Source organism: Erpetoichthys calabaricus, chromosome 1 (genome assembly GCF_900747795.2).
Source record: "Erpetoichthys calabaricus chromosome 1, fErpCal1.3, whole genome shotgun sequence".
NCBI lineage: Eukaryota > Metazoa > Chordata > Cladistia > Polypteriformes > Polypteridae > Erpetoichthys > Erpetoichthys calabaricus.
Genome location: NC_041394.2, coordinates 263865705 through 263882974, shown reverse-complemented (window position 1 = coordinate 263882974; position 17270 = coordinate 263865705). Strand labels below are relative to the sequence as shown.

The following is a 17270-nucleotide window of genomic DNA, read 5'->3' as shown; positions in this document are numbered from 1 at the left end:
AAGACGCTCGCGCAACAACAATCCTCACCACCCCCCACCCCCCCCCCCCCCCCCCCCACACACACACATCCATAAGAAGTGACACCCAAAGCCACATATTCTAAAGTGAACGTCAACACCTTCACACTAGACAGCATAGGTGTCAGCATAGGTGGATCTCCTTACAATAAAGCACTATTAACCGTTCAACTGCAGAAAAGGAAACATATTAACAGTGACTGCGATCCTCCGGAGTGGCAGCAAATCTGTTAATAAATGGTCGTACATTTCACTCAATATTCAAAATACTGGTCCCAATCACAGAGACATCAGTATCCACTATAAACATTCACAGTAGCAATGCCCGAGACATCCGTCTTGCAAAACTGATAATTATTGATGAATGTACAATGGCATCCAGTCACTTACTCAACACCATTGATAAACTTCTACAAACGTTGATGAATAATAATATTCCCTTTGGAGGAAAAGTTCTTTTATTAGGAGGAGATTTTAGACAATGCTTAGCTATTGTTCCACATGCCATGCGCTCAGCTATTGTTCAGTCCACCTTAAAATACGCAGACAATTGGCATTGCTTTAAAACAATACAGTTGGTACAAAACATGCGATGTCCAGATCCAGAATATAACAGTTGGCTAATACAACTGGGAAATGGTACACTCACAAATACAGATGGACTTCACCCAGATATTATTTCCATTCCACAATCCTTTATCTCAGACAACTTAGTAAAAGAGATATTTGGAACAGCAATCACATTAGACCAAATACCCCTGTTAACACAACGCACTATATTATGTCCAAAAAATATTAATGTTAATCACATTAATAACCAAGTCATTTCATTACTTCCTGGAGAGACACAGATCTTTCTAAGCTCAGACAAAGTTGACTCTGATGACGACAATGAACATATAAATTTCCCCTTAGAATATTTGAACACTATTAACCCTGCCGGATTACCACAACACGACCTTGCCCTTAAAAACGGAACAATAATCATGCTATTAAGAAACCTTAACACAAAACAGGGTTTATGCAATGGCACACGGTTAGTCGTCAACACCATGACACGCAATGTTATTCAAGCGACAGTTCTTACAGGATCACATGCTAACGATACTGTTCTCATTCCTAGAATTGACCTTACAAGTTCTGAGCTAGAATTACCTTATACATTGAAACGCCGACAGTTCCCCATTAAACCTGCATTTGCCATGACCATCAACAAATCACAAGGACAAACCATGGACAAGGTTGGCATCTACCTCTCTGAACCCGTTTTTGGACATGGACAACTTTATGTTGCCTTCTCACGTGTTCGCCGTTCATCTGACGTTAAAGTTAAAATTATAAATAATCCATGCCAAGGAAGACTCATTCAAGGACAAGACACCATCTTTACTGCTAATGTTGTATACAAAGAAATATTCCAATAAAACATTAATATATGACAAACACTCTATTTGTTATTTCTATGGGCATCATCCAAAGCTGCACACTATTCTAGATCTAATTCATACATCTGACTCTTTCTCATGTCCCAACGCCAGGGGTTGGCGAGCGAAGCGAGCAGGGGGCGGAGCCCCCTAGTATATATATAAAAGACAGCAACACTCATAACAAGGACAACACAATTACATTGACAATAATGTTACGTTATTTTTAAAATGTTTCTTTTTCTTTTTCATAACCTCTTTAACACACTACTTCTCCACTGCGAAGCGCGGGTATTTTGCTAGTTACATTATAAAGTATAAATTTAGTTTCAGAGCAGATAATATTTTGAAAAGGAGCAACAAGTTTGGCATAAGTGGTTCTCCCAAAACCAAGAGCTCACATCTGATTCCACTTTATTTACAGAACGACATATCAATCAAACGCCCATTCCTAATATTTAGTTATCACTAGTTCTCACTTTTATGCAATTGATACACAAATTTATTTCAACTAGCCAACCTGCGGTGTAGCATACGCCGCATAATTATGTATAGATGGGTGAACACTTCCTGAAAGACACAGTTGTCCAAATGGGGTTGGTTTTGAGGATACGACTGTAAGTGAATGAAAAGATGTTACTCTGGAGAGGGCAACATACAATACAGCGTTTTTCACGCTGCATACAGCGATTCACATCGAAGCATAGACACTGCTAAGACCATGGGATACCCCTTGCAAACTGTTTTAGACGCTACATACAGCGATTCACATCCGCGACAAACTGTTTTACACCCCGCATACAGCGATTCACATCCGCGACAAACATGCCTTTTCTTAGATGGTCCTGCCGCGTCCACCCTCGTTCTCGAACCATACACACCGCCTGCTCGCAAGAGCAACTCACGGAGACCCGCCCACCAACTCTAAGACCATGGCGTGTAAAACAGTTTGCGATGGTGGACGTGGTCGTGCATCATAACCTAAAAGAATGCAGTGGAACCTAGGTTCTTGACCATAATTCGTTCGTAAACCGATTTGGTCGTGAACCGAAGCAATTTCTCCTATAGGATTGTATGGAAATACAATTAATCCGTTCCAGACCATATGAAGTGTATGTAAATATATATTTTTGTAAGTTTTTAAGCACAAATATAGTTAATTAAACCATAGAATGCACTGCGTAATAGTAAACTAAATGTAAAAACATAGAATAACACTGAGAAAACCTTGAACAACAGAGAAAACTAACACTGCAATAGTTTGCGCTATAGCAACAAAAAATGAACATTTAAAAAAAATCCGTAATTTAATAAACCACCAAGAAAAGTAAGATTTCAAAAATGCACACTACGAACCGATCGAAGTGAAAACAAAATCAAGCCCAGTGCATTCTTTAACTGCCTTCCTACCTTATGAGTCCAACCCTCTCTCTCGCGCTGCCTGTGTGTATGCGCGGCTCTCTCTCTCTGGCCCTGCCTGTGTGTGTGCAGCTCTCTCTCTCGCGCTGCCTGTGTGTTTGTGCGCGGCTCTCACTCTCGCGCTGCCTCTGTGTGTGTGTCGCACAGGAAACACACAGGGAGAGACTGAACCTCGCAAGAGCAACTAACAGAGACCCACCCACCAACTGTAAGACCATGGGATACCCCTCGCAAACTATTCTACATGCCGCATACAGCGATTCACATCCGCAACAAACATACTTCTTCAGAGGTGCATGTGGAGTGTAGCAGAGACGAACGCGAATGACGCCCCACTCTGTAAGTTGCTGCATCCGAGTTGGTGGACGTGGCTCTGCGAGTTCTCCTCGTATCCAATGGTCTTAGAGTTGGTGGGCGTGGCTATCTTGCGTGCTTTCCATGGGTGTCTACTTGTCGGCGGCTTAGTGAATTATATATATAGATGATACAACTGAAACTTCATCAGAGCTTTCTCATCTTGTATCTTGCCTCAGTGAAATTAAAACCTGGATGGAGCAGAACTCTTTAAACTTAAATTGCAACAAAACTGAACTCCTGTAAATTAGCACTAAAGCGCAAAAATAAGGTCCTTTTCAGTCACTCTTGACAGTGATCTCATTAGACCCTCTTATAATGCAGGGGAATGTTGGCGTCACTTTTGATTCCTCCCTTTCTTTTTCCACCCACATAAACAACATTAAGAAACTTTCTTACTTCCACCTCTGTAACATATCCCGTGTTCACTCATTCCTTTCCTTTTTCTAATCCTGAGAAACTTGTCCATGTCTTTATCACATTCCACATCGATTACTGTAACTCCCCACTGGCAGTTGCCCCTTCAGATCTTATATCACAGCTTTAGTTAATTCAAAACTCGGCTGCAAGAATCCTTACATGGACCAACAACAGCGAGCACATCACACCCATCCTGTTTCACCTTCATTGGCTCCCGGTGTCTTACCAGATTAAATACAAAATCCTATTAATAACTCACAAAATTTTTAAATGGCCTGGCACTGGATTACATCGGCGAACTTCTCCATCACTGTGCTCCTCTGATTCTGGCAATCTTGTTGTGCCTCACATTAACCTGCACCCTATGGGTGACAGGGCCTTCAGCTGTGTAGCGCCTAGACTTTGGAATGAACTCCCTAATTAATTAGATCAGTTGACTCCATTCATTCTTTTAAAGAAACAACTCATCTGCTAAGGAAAGCTTTTAACTTAACCTAACATTCTGCCCCTTCTTTCAGTTTACCTCTCTGTCCGGATGCTCAGGGTAATCTATGTGCATTATATCACAAATTATGTTATTTTTTTCAAGCTTTTCTTCTAGTATTGAATTTACAATTTTACTCTGATGTATTGTCTTTTATTCTATTTAATGCTTCTTATGTACTGTATTCATCTGTTTTAATGTTCTATGCAAAAAATATTTGTATCCTATTTATATCCTGCTTTTTGTTCTGACACTCTGTGAAGTGCTTTCAGCATGTGAAAGATGCTATAAGAAGATAAATATATATATATATATATATATTTCTTATATAATACACTACCGTGGCAGTTCGTTTGTCTGTCCAGGATTTTAAATCACCTGTAGCTCGCAAACCGTTTGACCTATTGACCTGAAATTTGGTACACATAAACTATGTGACGTCTACTATCCACTTTTGGGGTGATGATTGACCAATGTTATTCCAATGTTATTCCTCTTTTTATTTTATTGTAGAATTAACTCTCAGAAGCTGCCAGCAGGACGGCCATGCAGTGCATGCATACAGGTGCCATTCTCATTCCCTACCACCTTCGCCGTCACTTCCCCTACCTCTTCATATCATAAATCATTCTTGAGGCAGATCGAAGACTTAAGTGCCAGCTTAAGTGAACAATTAAGAAAAATGGACTAAGTAATTGCAACACAAACACAGACTTGATCAGTTTTAACGAGAAAAGATGCCAACGAAAGAAGAGAAGAAGTGGGCCGCTAGGGTGGAGAAAAGAAGAGCTGCTCAGGAAGCAGCAAGTGCATCAACCTCTGAGCAAACGAATGCTAAATGTACAGAGAAGAGGATGAAAACTATGAATGCTCAAGTCAAGTGTATTCACTGCACGTTAGTGCAGTACGCCGTTACTGGTATATATATTATATATAATAATATTCTCCTAATATTTACATTTTCTACGCCAGCTGTACAAAAAGTATATATCAGGCCAAGATAGAAAACCTTTCAAGGTATTTTCCCCACTCAAACCTGATTTTCACTGTGCTCATACTGTTGTGTGCAGCTGGTTGGAATAAGAAGATACCCACATGACCCCACCTGGGCAAAACCCACATAAGCAAAGAAAATAACAGGTGCATGTTCTTATCCTTTTTACTTATGAAGATAATATGGTGACACATACTGGAAAACTATAATGTAGTGCTCTAGTCTTTGGGTAAAATTATACGTGAGAAGATTTGTAGTCCTGCATTTTGGTAAGAGTGAAACAAAATAAAGAAATAGCAAAGATGCTTTTAGTTTCTGACATTTTCACTTTTGAAGATCAATAACATATTAGATGCTACAGGAAATGTAACAAATACCAATTGTATATTATACAGAGCTGTGAGATAAAATGATAAAAAAGCTAAAAACAAGAAAAATTATCTGAACCATACAACGTGAACCCTAGAGGCTTCAAAAATATACTGATCATATATACAAATCCTTAAGCAATTTCCCAGGTCTTTGAGGAATTTGGGATAAGACAGTAATCTTCTAAAAACACAATTATATGTACAGACAAGTGGAAAGAATAACTGTGGTAATAATAAGCCAGTTAAGTTTACTTGCATGATAGGAAAAGTGAACAATTATTAAAGACACAGAAGCAATCCAGAATGGATGTATCAGCAGATAATGGCCATTATGGCAGAGAGAGCATGACTTACCAACATGCTTGAAGTTTAATGAAGAAGCCATACCAGCAGACATAATTATTTAACCTAACAATTGATAAGGCAGGCTTATTACCTAACCACAAAATACACTGATTAAAGGTGTGGTGTTCAAATATGTTTCAACTAGTGCTGGGCGGTATGACAAAAATTCTATATCACGGTATTTTTCAAAATTATATCGGTTTCACAGTATTCCAACGGTATTTCTTTCCATGCATGAGTGGATGTTAACCACATTTTCCACTGCAATTACTGCAGTAGACTGGCTAAGAATAACCTATTCCACTTTCATGAGAATTGTACATTGTACAAAAAATGTTAATGTGCACACAAGTATTAATACAGGTTTGCATGGCCCCATAAAGTGATAGTTTGCAGCGGGTGGCACTAATAAAGAGAAGGAATCACATTGCATGACAGATGCGGTCAAAATATAGAACCTCTTTATTAAACAATGTTTGCAAACAACTTAAACTAAAATTTTGACAACATATTTTCAACTATCCAAAGAGGCATTTAGACTTAGTAAAATATCCAGAGGTGCTTTTCAAAAGTTGCATTGCACTGAACATGTCTTAGAAAAGGAATAAATAGTAAATACTTTTTGTAAACCAACTACACTTTCTGTTAATGTTACCAATCTCTGTCCCCTGACACGTTGGTGATGACATCTTTACCAACTGAACCATCATTAAGGCAAATTGCATTAATATGGATCTTGCTTCAAGCTAAGCTATATACTGTCGCAGTAGGGGGCGCTAGAGCTCCCTTGAACCCTCAGATACCACTCCAAACACCAGGTAAAACTCCAATTATTATTTATTTTATGATAATAATGTGCACAAAGCACCCTCCACTCCACACTCCACATACAATACTCACTAATCAATAATCAATAACCAATCCTCCTCTCCCAGACATGTTACCACCCTTCCACCCAGCTCAGCTCACTGTCTGGGCTTTCCCACAGTCCTTTTATATCCCTTGACCCGGAAGTGATTCCAACCCTGCAGTCCATGATTCGCTATCATTTCCAGGTCAGATTAAAAGTCCTTTCTTCATCCCGGAAGTGCGTCCTGATCACATGACCAGAAGGAATGGCATGCTTCCGGGTTATAGGGCACGTATAAGTCCTTGAGCCTCCCTGCAGCGTCCTCTGGTGGGCCCCACGGTGTCCAGCAAGGTCGGGAATAAAAACTCCATTGTCCACAATTCCCTGCTGGTCTTCGAGGCACTTCCATGCTACAGAGAGGGCTCCATCTAGCGGCTTGCACTTATAATGCTATTTGTGGTATAACCCTACGGAAGAAAGAGTATTAGGGCCACGGTGAAGAAAAAAAAAATATGGACACAGTAAAGAAAAAAAAAAGTATATGTCTTTATTCTCGACATTTCCACTTTATTCTCGCCGTTTATGTTGAGATTAAAGTCGACATTTCCACCTTAGTCTCAAAATTTATTTTGTCATTAAAGTAGAATGTCGTAAACTAAACTTCATCTTAAAATCAATGTTTAATTTACTAGATTTTCTCAAACCCTGTCATAACTATTGTAGCACATTAAATGCTTTTTGTTAAGTGTTCCCCAACCCAGTTGTTAATCGCTACGCACTTCTTAAACTGACTTCCTCCGCACTAAGAGGAGGTGCAGGCAGCGATCGCCGCACAGAATCCATTCACTTCATGATATTCCTGCTCTCTGAAAATTTAGAATGCTCAGATAAATACTTGATATCATTTTCATGATGAAATGCATTAAAGCAGGTATTAAACATGCACGGTAGTGAGGCGGTAGTGCTACTCCCTCGCAGTAAGGGGTCCCCAGGTGTACGTTCAGTGTAGAGAACTTTATGGCAGGTGTGACGAGGCTCCAAAAAAAACTGGATGTATGAATGGGTAATCGAACAGGTTTAACTTAAATACTGTGTAAATGTTGGGTTCATGATCTGGTTGTCGGTGACACAAACACAGAATTCAATGGATGTTCTTCTGAGCAGACTTTCTTTATTGCATGCATGCTGTCTCTGTCTGATGTAACAAACCCCCAGTTCCTATCCTTCCTTTTTCTTTCTCCACATAAGCAATCACTACACGATAAACGTCTTTGTGAAATTAAAACTAGTTATAAACTTAGGCCACGGAGTGTTCATAACTTTAAAAAAAATCTTTGTTATACATGTTTAATTATGCCAATCACTCAGGGTTGCGCCCATCCCAGCAAGCACTGTGTGCGAGGCAGGAGAAAATCCTGAACGTGGTGCCAGTACATCGCAGGGTGAATACGAGCAATACATACACTAGCTGGGTCAACATAACGTAACAAAACCCCACATCCTACATGACTTTGAAAGGAAACTGAAGCACACCGAGTAAACCCACCAGAAAAACATGCAAATTCAAGGCAAGGAACACCCGGGATCCCCTTGCTGCGTGCAACCTCCACACCACCGTGCCCCCACATGATTAATACATGCTTTAATGCATTTCATCATGAAAATGATATCAAGTATTTATCTTCGCATTCTAAATGTTCAGAGAGCAGGAATATCATGAAACTAATGTTTTCTGTTTTTTACTGTCTTCGCTTCCTCTTAATGTAAGAGGAAGTCAGTTTAAGAAGCACGTAGCGATTAACATGGCTCGGGGAACACTTAACACAAAGCATTTAATGTGCTACATAGCTTATGACGTGGTTTGAGAAAATCTATTAAGTTAAATATTCATTTTAAGGTGACGTTTAGTTTACGATGTTCTACTTTAATGACAAATTATGATAATAAAGTCAACACGTCGACTTTAATCTCAACGTAAACGGTGAGAATAAAGTAGAAATGTCGAGAATAAAGTCAACATATCATCACACTATTACACAGTACCCAAGTACATTACACAGTATTCAAAAAATAAAACAAGTACAACTTGGCTTGCAGTATTATCCAGTAGTATAGAAACAGTATTCACACATTTGAACATAATGGTCCACATTCGACTTTTTAAAACCAAACTATCTCCAGACAACAGACACGGCTCCTTTTTTTGGCAAAAGTTCTTCTGTGTCATCATGTTCAACTTTATTTTCTGCTACAGCTTCAGTTTCGGAATGGTCTCTGTCCATTTTCACCGTTCAATACCTCCACTAATGCATGTACTCTGTTGTATGCGTGTTTAGCCACGCAGCAGTGAAAAAGGTCCCCCCTTAAACAGTTTCCCGCTGCACCACATTCCGAATGTTGTTTAGGCTATTTAAACCGGTGTTGCGGTATAAGAAAAATCTGTATCATAACAAAAATAAAAAACGTTTTTTGGTATGAACCGGTATACCGCCCTGCACTAGTTTCAACTAAGAAAACTGGGCAGATAAGTAGAAAATCAGTAGGATCATCAACCCAGAAACTGAACAAGACCCAGGAGACTAAAGAACCTAATGTGTAATCCATATTACTAAATGAGAATGGTAAACCGGATATGGACGCAGGGACCTGCCCGTGGACGCAAAAGACATAGTGCGCAAGTGCCACACAAAGCCCCCCGAGTGAAACGGGAGAGACTACGAACCATCAGAGTAGGAAACAAAGTAAAACGTCATAAAGAGGTTAAAGAACAGGGACAAACACATGGAGAGCAGCTTACAGAACAAAGCCCCCCTCCCAAGAGTAAAACGAGAGACACTACGAACCGTCTGACATGCCACAAGCAGGATAAAGCGAGGTCAGAAATAAAACACAGAGTAGGAAACAAAGTAAAACTTTATAAAGGGATTAAAGACCGGGGACGAACACATGGAGAGCGGGTTACAGATGATGAAAACTGGAATGCAACAGCTTCAAAAAAACCTAGGCACGAAACACATGCACACCGAGATACAGAATATAAAGGCAGAAACAACGACAGTTAAACGACCACACCACACAGCGGAGGCGGACCCGGAACGTGCAGGCGCCTACATCGTGCGTCGGAAGGCATGGTAAAGTACAAAAGGCAAACGTGCCTACACAGCATGGTAAAAACCGACATAATACGGAAGGCGCAGGCGTCGCCACCATATTATTGGCACTAATGCGTGGTAAAAGCGCAGGAGGAGACATAGTAAAACAAGAGGAGTCAACGCCCCGCCCCAGAGTGAAACAGGACACACTACAGAGTCCACAAAGGTTCATACATCATACATCAAACCCGAGATGGTACGGACACGCGTCTGAAACCGCGGAAGCAAAACTGTCTAATGAACGTGGACGCCTACAACGCGCGTCTCAAACTGCGTAGGCAAAGCAGGCACGGATTCAACACGACACAGCTCGAGTAACCGAGATACAAATACACACCTGCCTGAATATAATTAATGAACGCAAGCGCCTACAACGTGCATCTGAAATGCCGCAGACCAGGCAGGCACTGCTCCAAAAAGAAAGCGCTCGACTAAACGAGATACGAAGTGAAACGGGAAACACTACAGAGTCCGCAGTGCTCCACAATGCACTGCATAATAGTTCGGAAAGAGCTTCGTAGTAACACTGGGGAGACCCAGAGTGACACGGGCGAACGCTCCGTATTAAACATACGTCATCCTCACACGTCCAAGCTATACAGCATAGGTGAATCACATTACAGTGATGCATTATTAATAGTACGATAAACATCACAGTATTGCAAACAAATAAAAATTACTACTCGAAAAAGGGAAAATATATTTACCACGGACCAGGTGTCATTGAAACAAAAGCAGAATAAAGCGAGATCAGAAATGAAAGACAGAGTAGAAAGCAAAGTTAAACGTCATAAACAGGTTAAACGAGGGGGCCAAACACATGGACAGCAGGTTACAGATAATGAAGACCGGAATACAAAAGCTCGACTGACCGAGATACAAACTGAAACGGGAAACACTAAGGGGTCCGCAGTAGTCCTCAATGCACCGCATAATAGTACGGACGGAGCTCCGTATTAACAGTGGGAGGCCCCAGAGTGACACGGGCGAACGCTCCGTATTAAACGTGCATCATCCTCACACGTGGCTGCCCAGCGGGCACGGGTTCAAAATGCCGGGGGTAGGCGAGCCCCCTTGTAAAAGACAGAATAGAACAGCAGTAATGGTGAGATGTACAGTGAATTAAGACATTATTCAGACAATTTACTTTTTCACATTTTTCTATGTTGCAGGCAATCCACCTAATGAGGTAATTGAAAATTCTTTTTAAGTGTAAAATTTTCTAATTACACTTGCACTTGCAAAGTAGATTTTTTTTTTAATTAATATTATTTTTTGTAAGATTCTGAATTATTATAAAGTATGCACAGACTTCTAAATTACACAAATAGTGATAAACACTCACTAGTACCTGGAAATGGTAAAAAAAAAAAAAATAAATACTTTCTGTCCATTATTTCGATAGCTTCATATAAATCCATGCTACAGGCAATGAAGCAACGAAGCATACTTTTATTGGTTGACTAAGTGCTGGCAGGAAAACTTTAATGATTTACATCTAAAAGTTCCAGATAGAAAGTCATTGTTATGCTAATGCAACAAAAGCTGTGTGGTTAGGAAAATTTAGCCATGCTTGTCTCCAACTGCAGGAATATGAATTTCACAGTCAAATTCTTCACTTCAATTAATACCTTTCTTTTTTATGTAAGGGAATATATAAAGTACCTGTGAAATGTTCTAATCCACAGTAGAAACAGCCAAAAATACAGTGTGAACTGTAGTAACAACACCAGGATGAGAATAAAAATAAAACATGCACTTTTACAAATATGAAATTTCAGTTCTCTTACCTGCTGCCATATGCTCTAGTGTGCCTACTACAAGGCTATCATAAATCTGACCGTAGATCCTTTCCTTTAAACTTTCCTGCAGCTCGGGGGTCTGGGAAGCATTTAGCAGCATCTGTGCAAAAGTGTATCCTCCTATAGAAAATGCATGGATTAAAAGGGGACGGGATACAAAGCTTTCACTCTGAAGCACACCCAGGACTTGGGCACCATACTCCAAGCCCCACTTAGGCCAAAGGAAGTGGCGGACTTCACTCTCCACAGTAAGAATATCATAGCCATGCTTGAAATAAATTTCACGATACTTTTCCACAGATTTAGACTGAGAGCCCAACCAGGGCAGAAGCAAAAGAAGGGGCTTCGGCAGATCAGAAGATGCTGATATTATTTTATGTTCATTTTTGTAAAACGTGATGGTTTTTGAAATTTTCTGGATTTTGACTCCAGTGTTGATTGCTGCTCTTTGCATAATTTTCTATCACCGTTCCTAAAAAAAAAAGAAAAGAAAAAAAAAAGTTTTAATAAAATGGCAAAGTAACATTTGAAATTTGAGGAAGAAAGCAAATACCAAATGGGATGGTACAAAAAATATAATGCTGAAAGGATAAAATAATATACAATACCATACACAACAATGCAGTGTTCTCTAAAGATATGGGGCATTACGTATGATATTGGCCACAACAATGTACACTCATACACATACCCACACTCACCCCCAACAAATTCATAGATATGAATGAATCTAGTGTGTGCATTTTTAAGATGTGTGAGATAAACCACAGAACCAGCAGAAAAAGCTACCAAGTAAAGACAGCTAACTTTATCACAACATTTATTCAAACATATACTAATGGAGCCAATGTTTAGGAGCACTATACTAGTATTGTTTTAAGACTTACTTTTACTCTCAATGGCATGGACTCCATAATATGTTGGAAACATTCCTTTGAGAATCTGGTCCTTGTTGACATAATTGCATCATACAATTTCTGTAGATTTGTCAGCTTCACATTTTTGTTGCGACTTTCTACCACATTCCAAAGGTACTCTGATTCAGATCTGGTGACTGGGAAGACCACTGTAGAACACTTAAACTCATTGTCATGTTCATGAAACCAGTCTGAGGTGACTTTTGCTTTATGACATGTTGCATTATCGTGTTGGAAAGTAGCCATTAGTAGCCTGGACAGTTGACACAAGGCAGATCTGGTGCATCAATTCTTGCTGTTTCTGCCAAAAATTTGACCCCACCATCAGTGTGTCTTAGCAGAATTTAAGACTCATCAGACCAAGCTATGCTTCTTCCAGTATCCACATTTCCGACTGTCCAGTTTTGGTGCGCTCCTGTTCACTTCAGTCTCAGCTGTCTGTTCTTGGCTGACAGAAGTGGAACCCAATATGGTCTTCTGCTGTTGTAGGCTACGTGTTTCAAAGGTTCCATGTGTTGTGCATTCTGAAATGCTATTCTGCTGTCCACACTTGTACAGAAAGGATATGGTAACTCAGATAACCATTCTGCCAGCTCAAACCTGTATAACCATTCTCCTCTGACCTTCTTCAACAACAAAAAAATTATATTCACAGAACTTACTGAGTGTTTTTTATAATATTCTTAGTAAACTCTAGAAATTGTTGAGAGTGAAAACCCAGGAGATCAGCAGTTACACAAATACTTTAACCATCCTGTCTGTCACCAACAATCATGCCATGGTCGACACCACTGAGATCACAATTTTTCCCCATTCTGGAGTTTGATGTAAACATTAACAGAAGCTCTTGACCTGTAAATGCATGATTTTATGCATTGTGCTGCTGCCACATGAGCGGTAGATTAGATAGTTACATGGTTAAGCAGGTGTACAGGTGTCCCAATAATTTGCTCAGTGAATGTATTTAAAGATCAATTCATAACTCATAATAATATAAAAATCATACAGGCACAGAGCATTGTGACACTGGATAGATGTATTGAGAAAAAGACATCAGCCACAGACAGCACTATATTCACTATAAGTGTGAATCCACTTTAGTAATTGTACAATCCAATATCCTTAATGGCATGCATGTTAGCTTGACTGGTAATTCCAAATTGGCCCAGTGTGTGTTTGTCTGAGTGGGCCATACAGTAGACATGCACCATGTCCAAGTCTTGCTCTTACTTTGGATCCTTTTCTGTGATAGGCTCCATTCCTATCACCAGCCTCAACTGGATGACACAGATTTGAAATTGTTATTAGCTATGAAATCACACTGAATCTCAAAACATAAAGTTTAGAACATACCCATTACACATGTGGCAACTGATACTTCCTTTCATACCTAATGCACAGTAGCCAGTCTTCCATCCTAGCATTATGGAAAACAAGTTGAACGTGATTGCTACCCATTTCTTCACATAGTACATACCGCTTGGAATAATTATAACAGTAGAGGCAGGGTCTTCATAAAGTTAACTATTTTAACTGCCTCATCCAAGGCATTCTTGTGATCTGCTTACATGTTCTTGGCAGTTGGTGCCTGCCTGTGTAAACGGAAGCCTACAGATATCATAACACATAATAGGTCCACTGTGTGGCCCCAGACACACATTCACTCTTGCCCATTTTGACCATTCTATCCAGCTGCAGCAATTGAATATATAGGTAAAAGCTTACAGAAGAGTAAGTCTTTGTGCATGTCCAGATTATGTTCATGAGTAACACATGCAATAAGATTTGAAAGGTTTGGTCTATTGGAAAATTCTATTGATTAATCCAGTTGCAGAATATAAAATCGGCCCTCACGCACTCTTCCTAGCAGCTACCAAGTTACGTTCTGTGCCATTTCATTAATCCTTCATTGAATGATGTTTTATGAAAGTTATATGAGATTTAGCTGCATGTGAGCCATCTCCCCTAATATTTAATAGCTGCCATCTCTTTTGCAGCAGACAAAAATCAAAATTTCTCGCATTTTATGAGGCTTTCCAGTCTTTGCAATACGCTGTGCTGAACAGCAGGATGCTTCAAATGCATTAGCATTGTCTTTTACTGGGCGGCACGGTGGCGCAGTGGTAGCGCTGCTGCCTTGCACTTAGGAGACCTGGGTTCGCTTCCCGGGTCCTCCCTGCGTGGACTTTGCATGTTCTCCCCGTGTCTGTGTGGGTTTCCTCTGGGCGCTCCGGTTTCCTCCCACAGTCCAAAGACATGCAGGTTAGGTGGATTGGTGATTCTAAATTGGCCCTGGTGTGTGTCCTGAGGTGGGTTGGCACCCTGCCCGGGATTGGTTCCTGCCTTGTGCCCTGTATTGGCTGGAATTGGCTCCAACAGACCCCCGGACCCTGTGTTCAGATTCAGCGGGTTGGAAAATGGATTGATGGATTTTCTTTTACTGCAAAAGCAAATTCATGACTTTTTTCTCTTGCCCTGTTATTCCCTAAGTTTGTTTATGTTAGTAAATATGTTCACTGTGTTTTGTGTTCAGGTGTTGCCATAATTTGTCAAAGGCTTTGTTTAATTGCACCCATGGCTCATTCTCATGCTTGACACACGTAAAGCCAGATACTCACTGCTGTATTTTCTCTTTCTTGATTTGGGTTTTGGGATATCCAGTATCAAAGCACTTTCTTTGTTTGTAGATGGACCTATGAAACAACGACATTGTGCTAATGATACAGATGAAGAGACACAAAGTTGAACAGAAGCAAACACTATGGCTCAACAAGATGCAAGTTAAAGACCTCAGCAACGGAGGGCAAAGTTTAAAGTTTTCACTATAAACATTGTCTATTTGGAGGTATTTTCTCGAGACAAAGATTAATACGACTCATATGCCAGCGATACGGCTAAGATATGGTATCGCTAGTGATGGGCGGAGTGAAGATCTCATGAAGCGTTGAAACATTTGAAACAATTGTGTCGGAAATCTTGTCGAAGTTTTGAAGCATTTGACATTCACCTCTCTAGTGACATCTGCTGGCCATTTGCATTAATGTTGCACAATTTCATAGTCTAGTTCAGGGGTCTCCAATCACAGTCCTGAAGGGCCGCAGTGGCTGCAGATTTTTGTTCTAACCCGGTTGCTTAATTAGAAAGCAATTCTGCCAATAATTTAATTTCATGGCTTGTTAGTGCTTTAACTCTGCTATGTCAGGTCATTCTCATATCCTAGACTTTCTTCCCCTATCTAAGGATATCATCCAAATGATTTGAAGGCTAAAATGGACGAGCAATTCTCAATCATTCACTTTTTTCTCTTTACTTTCCTTCCAAGTATTTAATTAAACCAAATAATGCAAGATAAATACACACTGGCGTAAATGGTAACAAGCCAAATGGAGAAATGCTGGTCTCTTTTGTCATTCGCATGTTATTGCTAATTAGGATCCATTAAAAACTGAATGAATACAGCTGTTTCAGATGAAAATAAGCAATAAGCATTCAAAATCTTAATGAGCGAGACAACTAAAGTGAAGCAGAAGTGTTACTTGAGCAATTAGTGCTTCTTATTAAGCAATTGGGTTGGAGCAAAAACCTGCAGCCACTGCGGCCCTCCAGGACTGTGATTGGAGACCCCTGGTCTAGTTCAAAGACATCTGTCAGTCAGTCAGTCATCATCCAACTCGCTATATCCTAACACAGGGTCACAGGAGTCTGCTGGAGCCAATCCCAGCCAACACAGGGCACAAGGCAGGAACAAATCCCTGGGCAGGGTGCCAGCCCAACGCAGGGCACACACACATACACCAAGCACAAATTAGGGACAATTTAGGATCGCCAATGCACCTAACCTGCATTATCTTTGGACTGTGGGAGGAAACCGGAGCACCCGGAGGAAACCCATGCAGACACAGGGAGAACATGCAAACTGCACACAGGGAGGACCCGGGAAGCGAGCCCAGGTCTCCTTACTGTGAGGCAGCGCTAGCACTGTGCCACCGTGCCACCCTCAATGACATCTGTTAAACTTTTATTACTTTTCTTTGCTTCTAAAAATTTTCAACGAAGAGAAGGGTTTGACAGTGGCCTCCAGTGTCTGATGTCAAAAAAAAAAAAAAAAGTATATATATTGTGGAAGTTTAGCCCCTTAACACAGACAGACACAACACCAAATGTCCAAAACACACACCTTTAGTATTCAATATTCAAGGACAGTAAAGCCTTAAATGAAACTCATTGTTGATGATTGGTGACAAGTGAAAGCAGTTGCCTGCTTTGGGTAACAGGACAAGAAAAGGAGAAGGGAAACGTTAAATGTGTCAGTGACTTGGATTTCATAACTAGAAGAAGGTTTAAGAATACAGAAAAGGCCAGAAGCTCAGTCTTTTAATAATTCTATTTACATAAATGATTTATTCTGCTGTGCTGCAGAAGGACAACTTCTTATTTACTGATGACTCGTCAGCCTTTGACAAGATGCATTCACAAGGGACGGATGTTGCTGACAAAGTCAGGTGGTGTTTTGAAAGTGTGGGTCCAGATATGCTTATCCAAACCGCTCCTTCTTGCCAGTACTGGAGTGATCTTTATGTCCACCTCTAGATTGAATTTGCAAAGTTTCTTTACAACTTTTTTGTCTCATTAACACAAGTCCCAAAGCTCCCACAAATTGCAAAAGACACTGTCTTTTTTTGCCACTGACTCTGTTTTGAAAACATTTGTAATTAGCTAT

The 17270-nt window shown here is 40.3% G+C and overlaps 1 protein-coding gene across 6 annotated transcripts in view; it reads right to left on the bottom strand.

Annotated features, from left to right (window-relative positions):
* si:dkey-5i3.5 (uncharacterized protein LOC565091 homolog) overlaps positions 1–17270 on the bottom strand; it is a 103224-nt gene that overhangs the window by 22772 nt on the left and 63182 nt on the right. For 4 of the 6 annotated variants that reach the window (XM_051930388.1, XM_051930384.1, XM_051930375.1 and 1 more), the window contains exons 2-3: positions 15169–15243; positions 11622–12105 (exon numbers count right to left, since the gene is read on the bottom strand). In XM_051930388.1, coding sequence (XP_051786348.1) covers positions 11622–12087 — 466 coding nt within the window. In that variant the 5' untranslated portion in view covers positions 12088–12105; positions 15169–15243. The remainder of the gene's footprint in view (positions 1–11621; positions 12106–15168; positions 15244–17270) is intronic. The other 2 variants (XM_051930382.1, XM_028814820.2) reach the window with 1 other exon arrangement.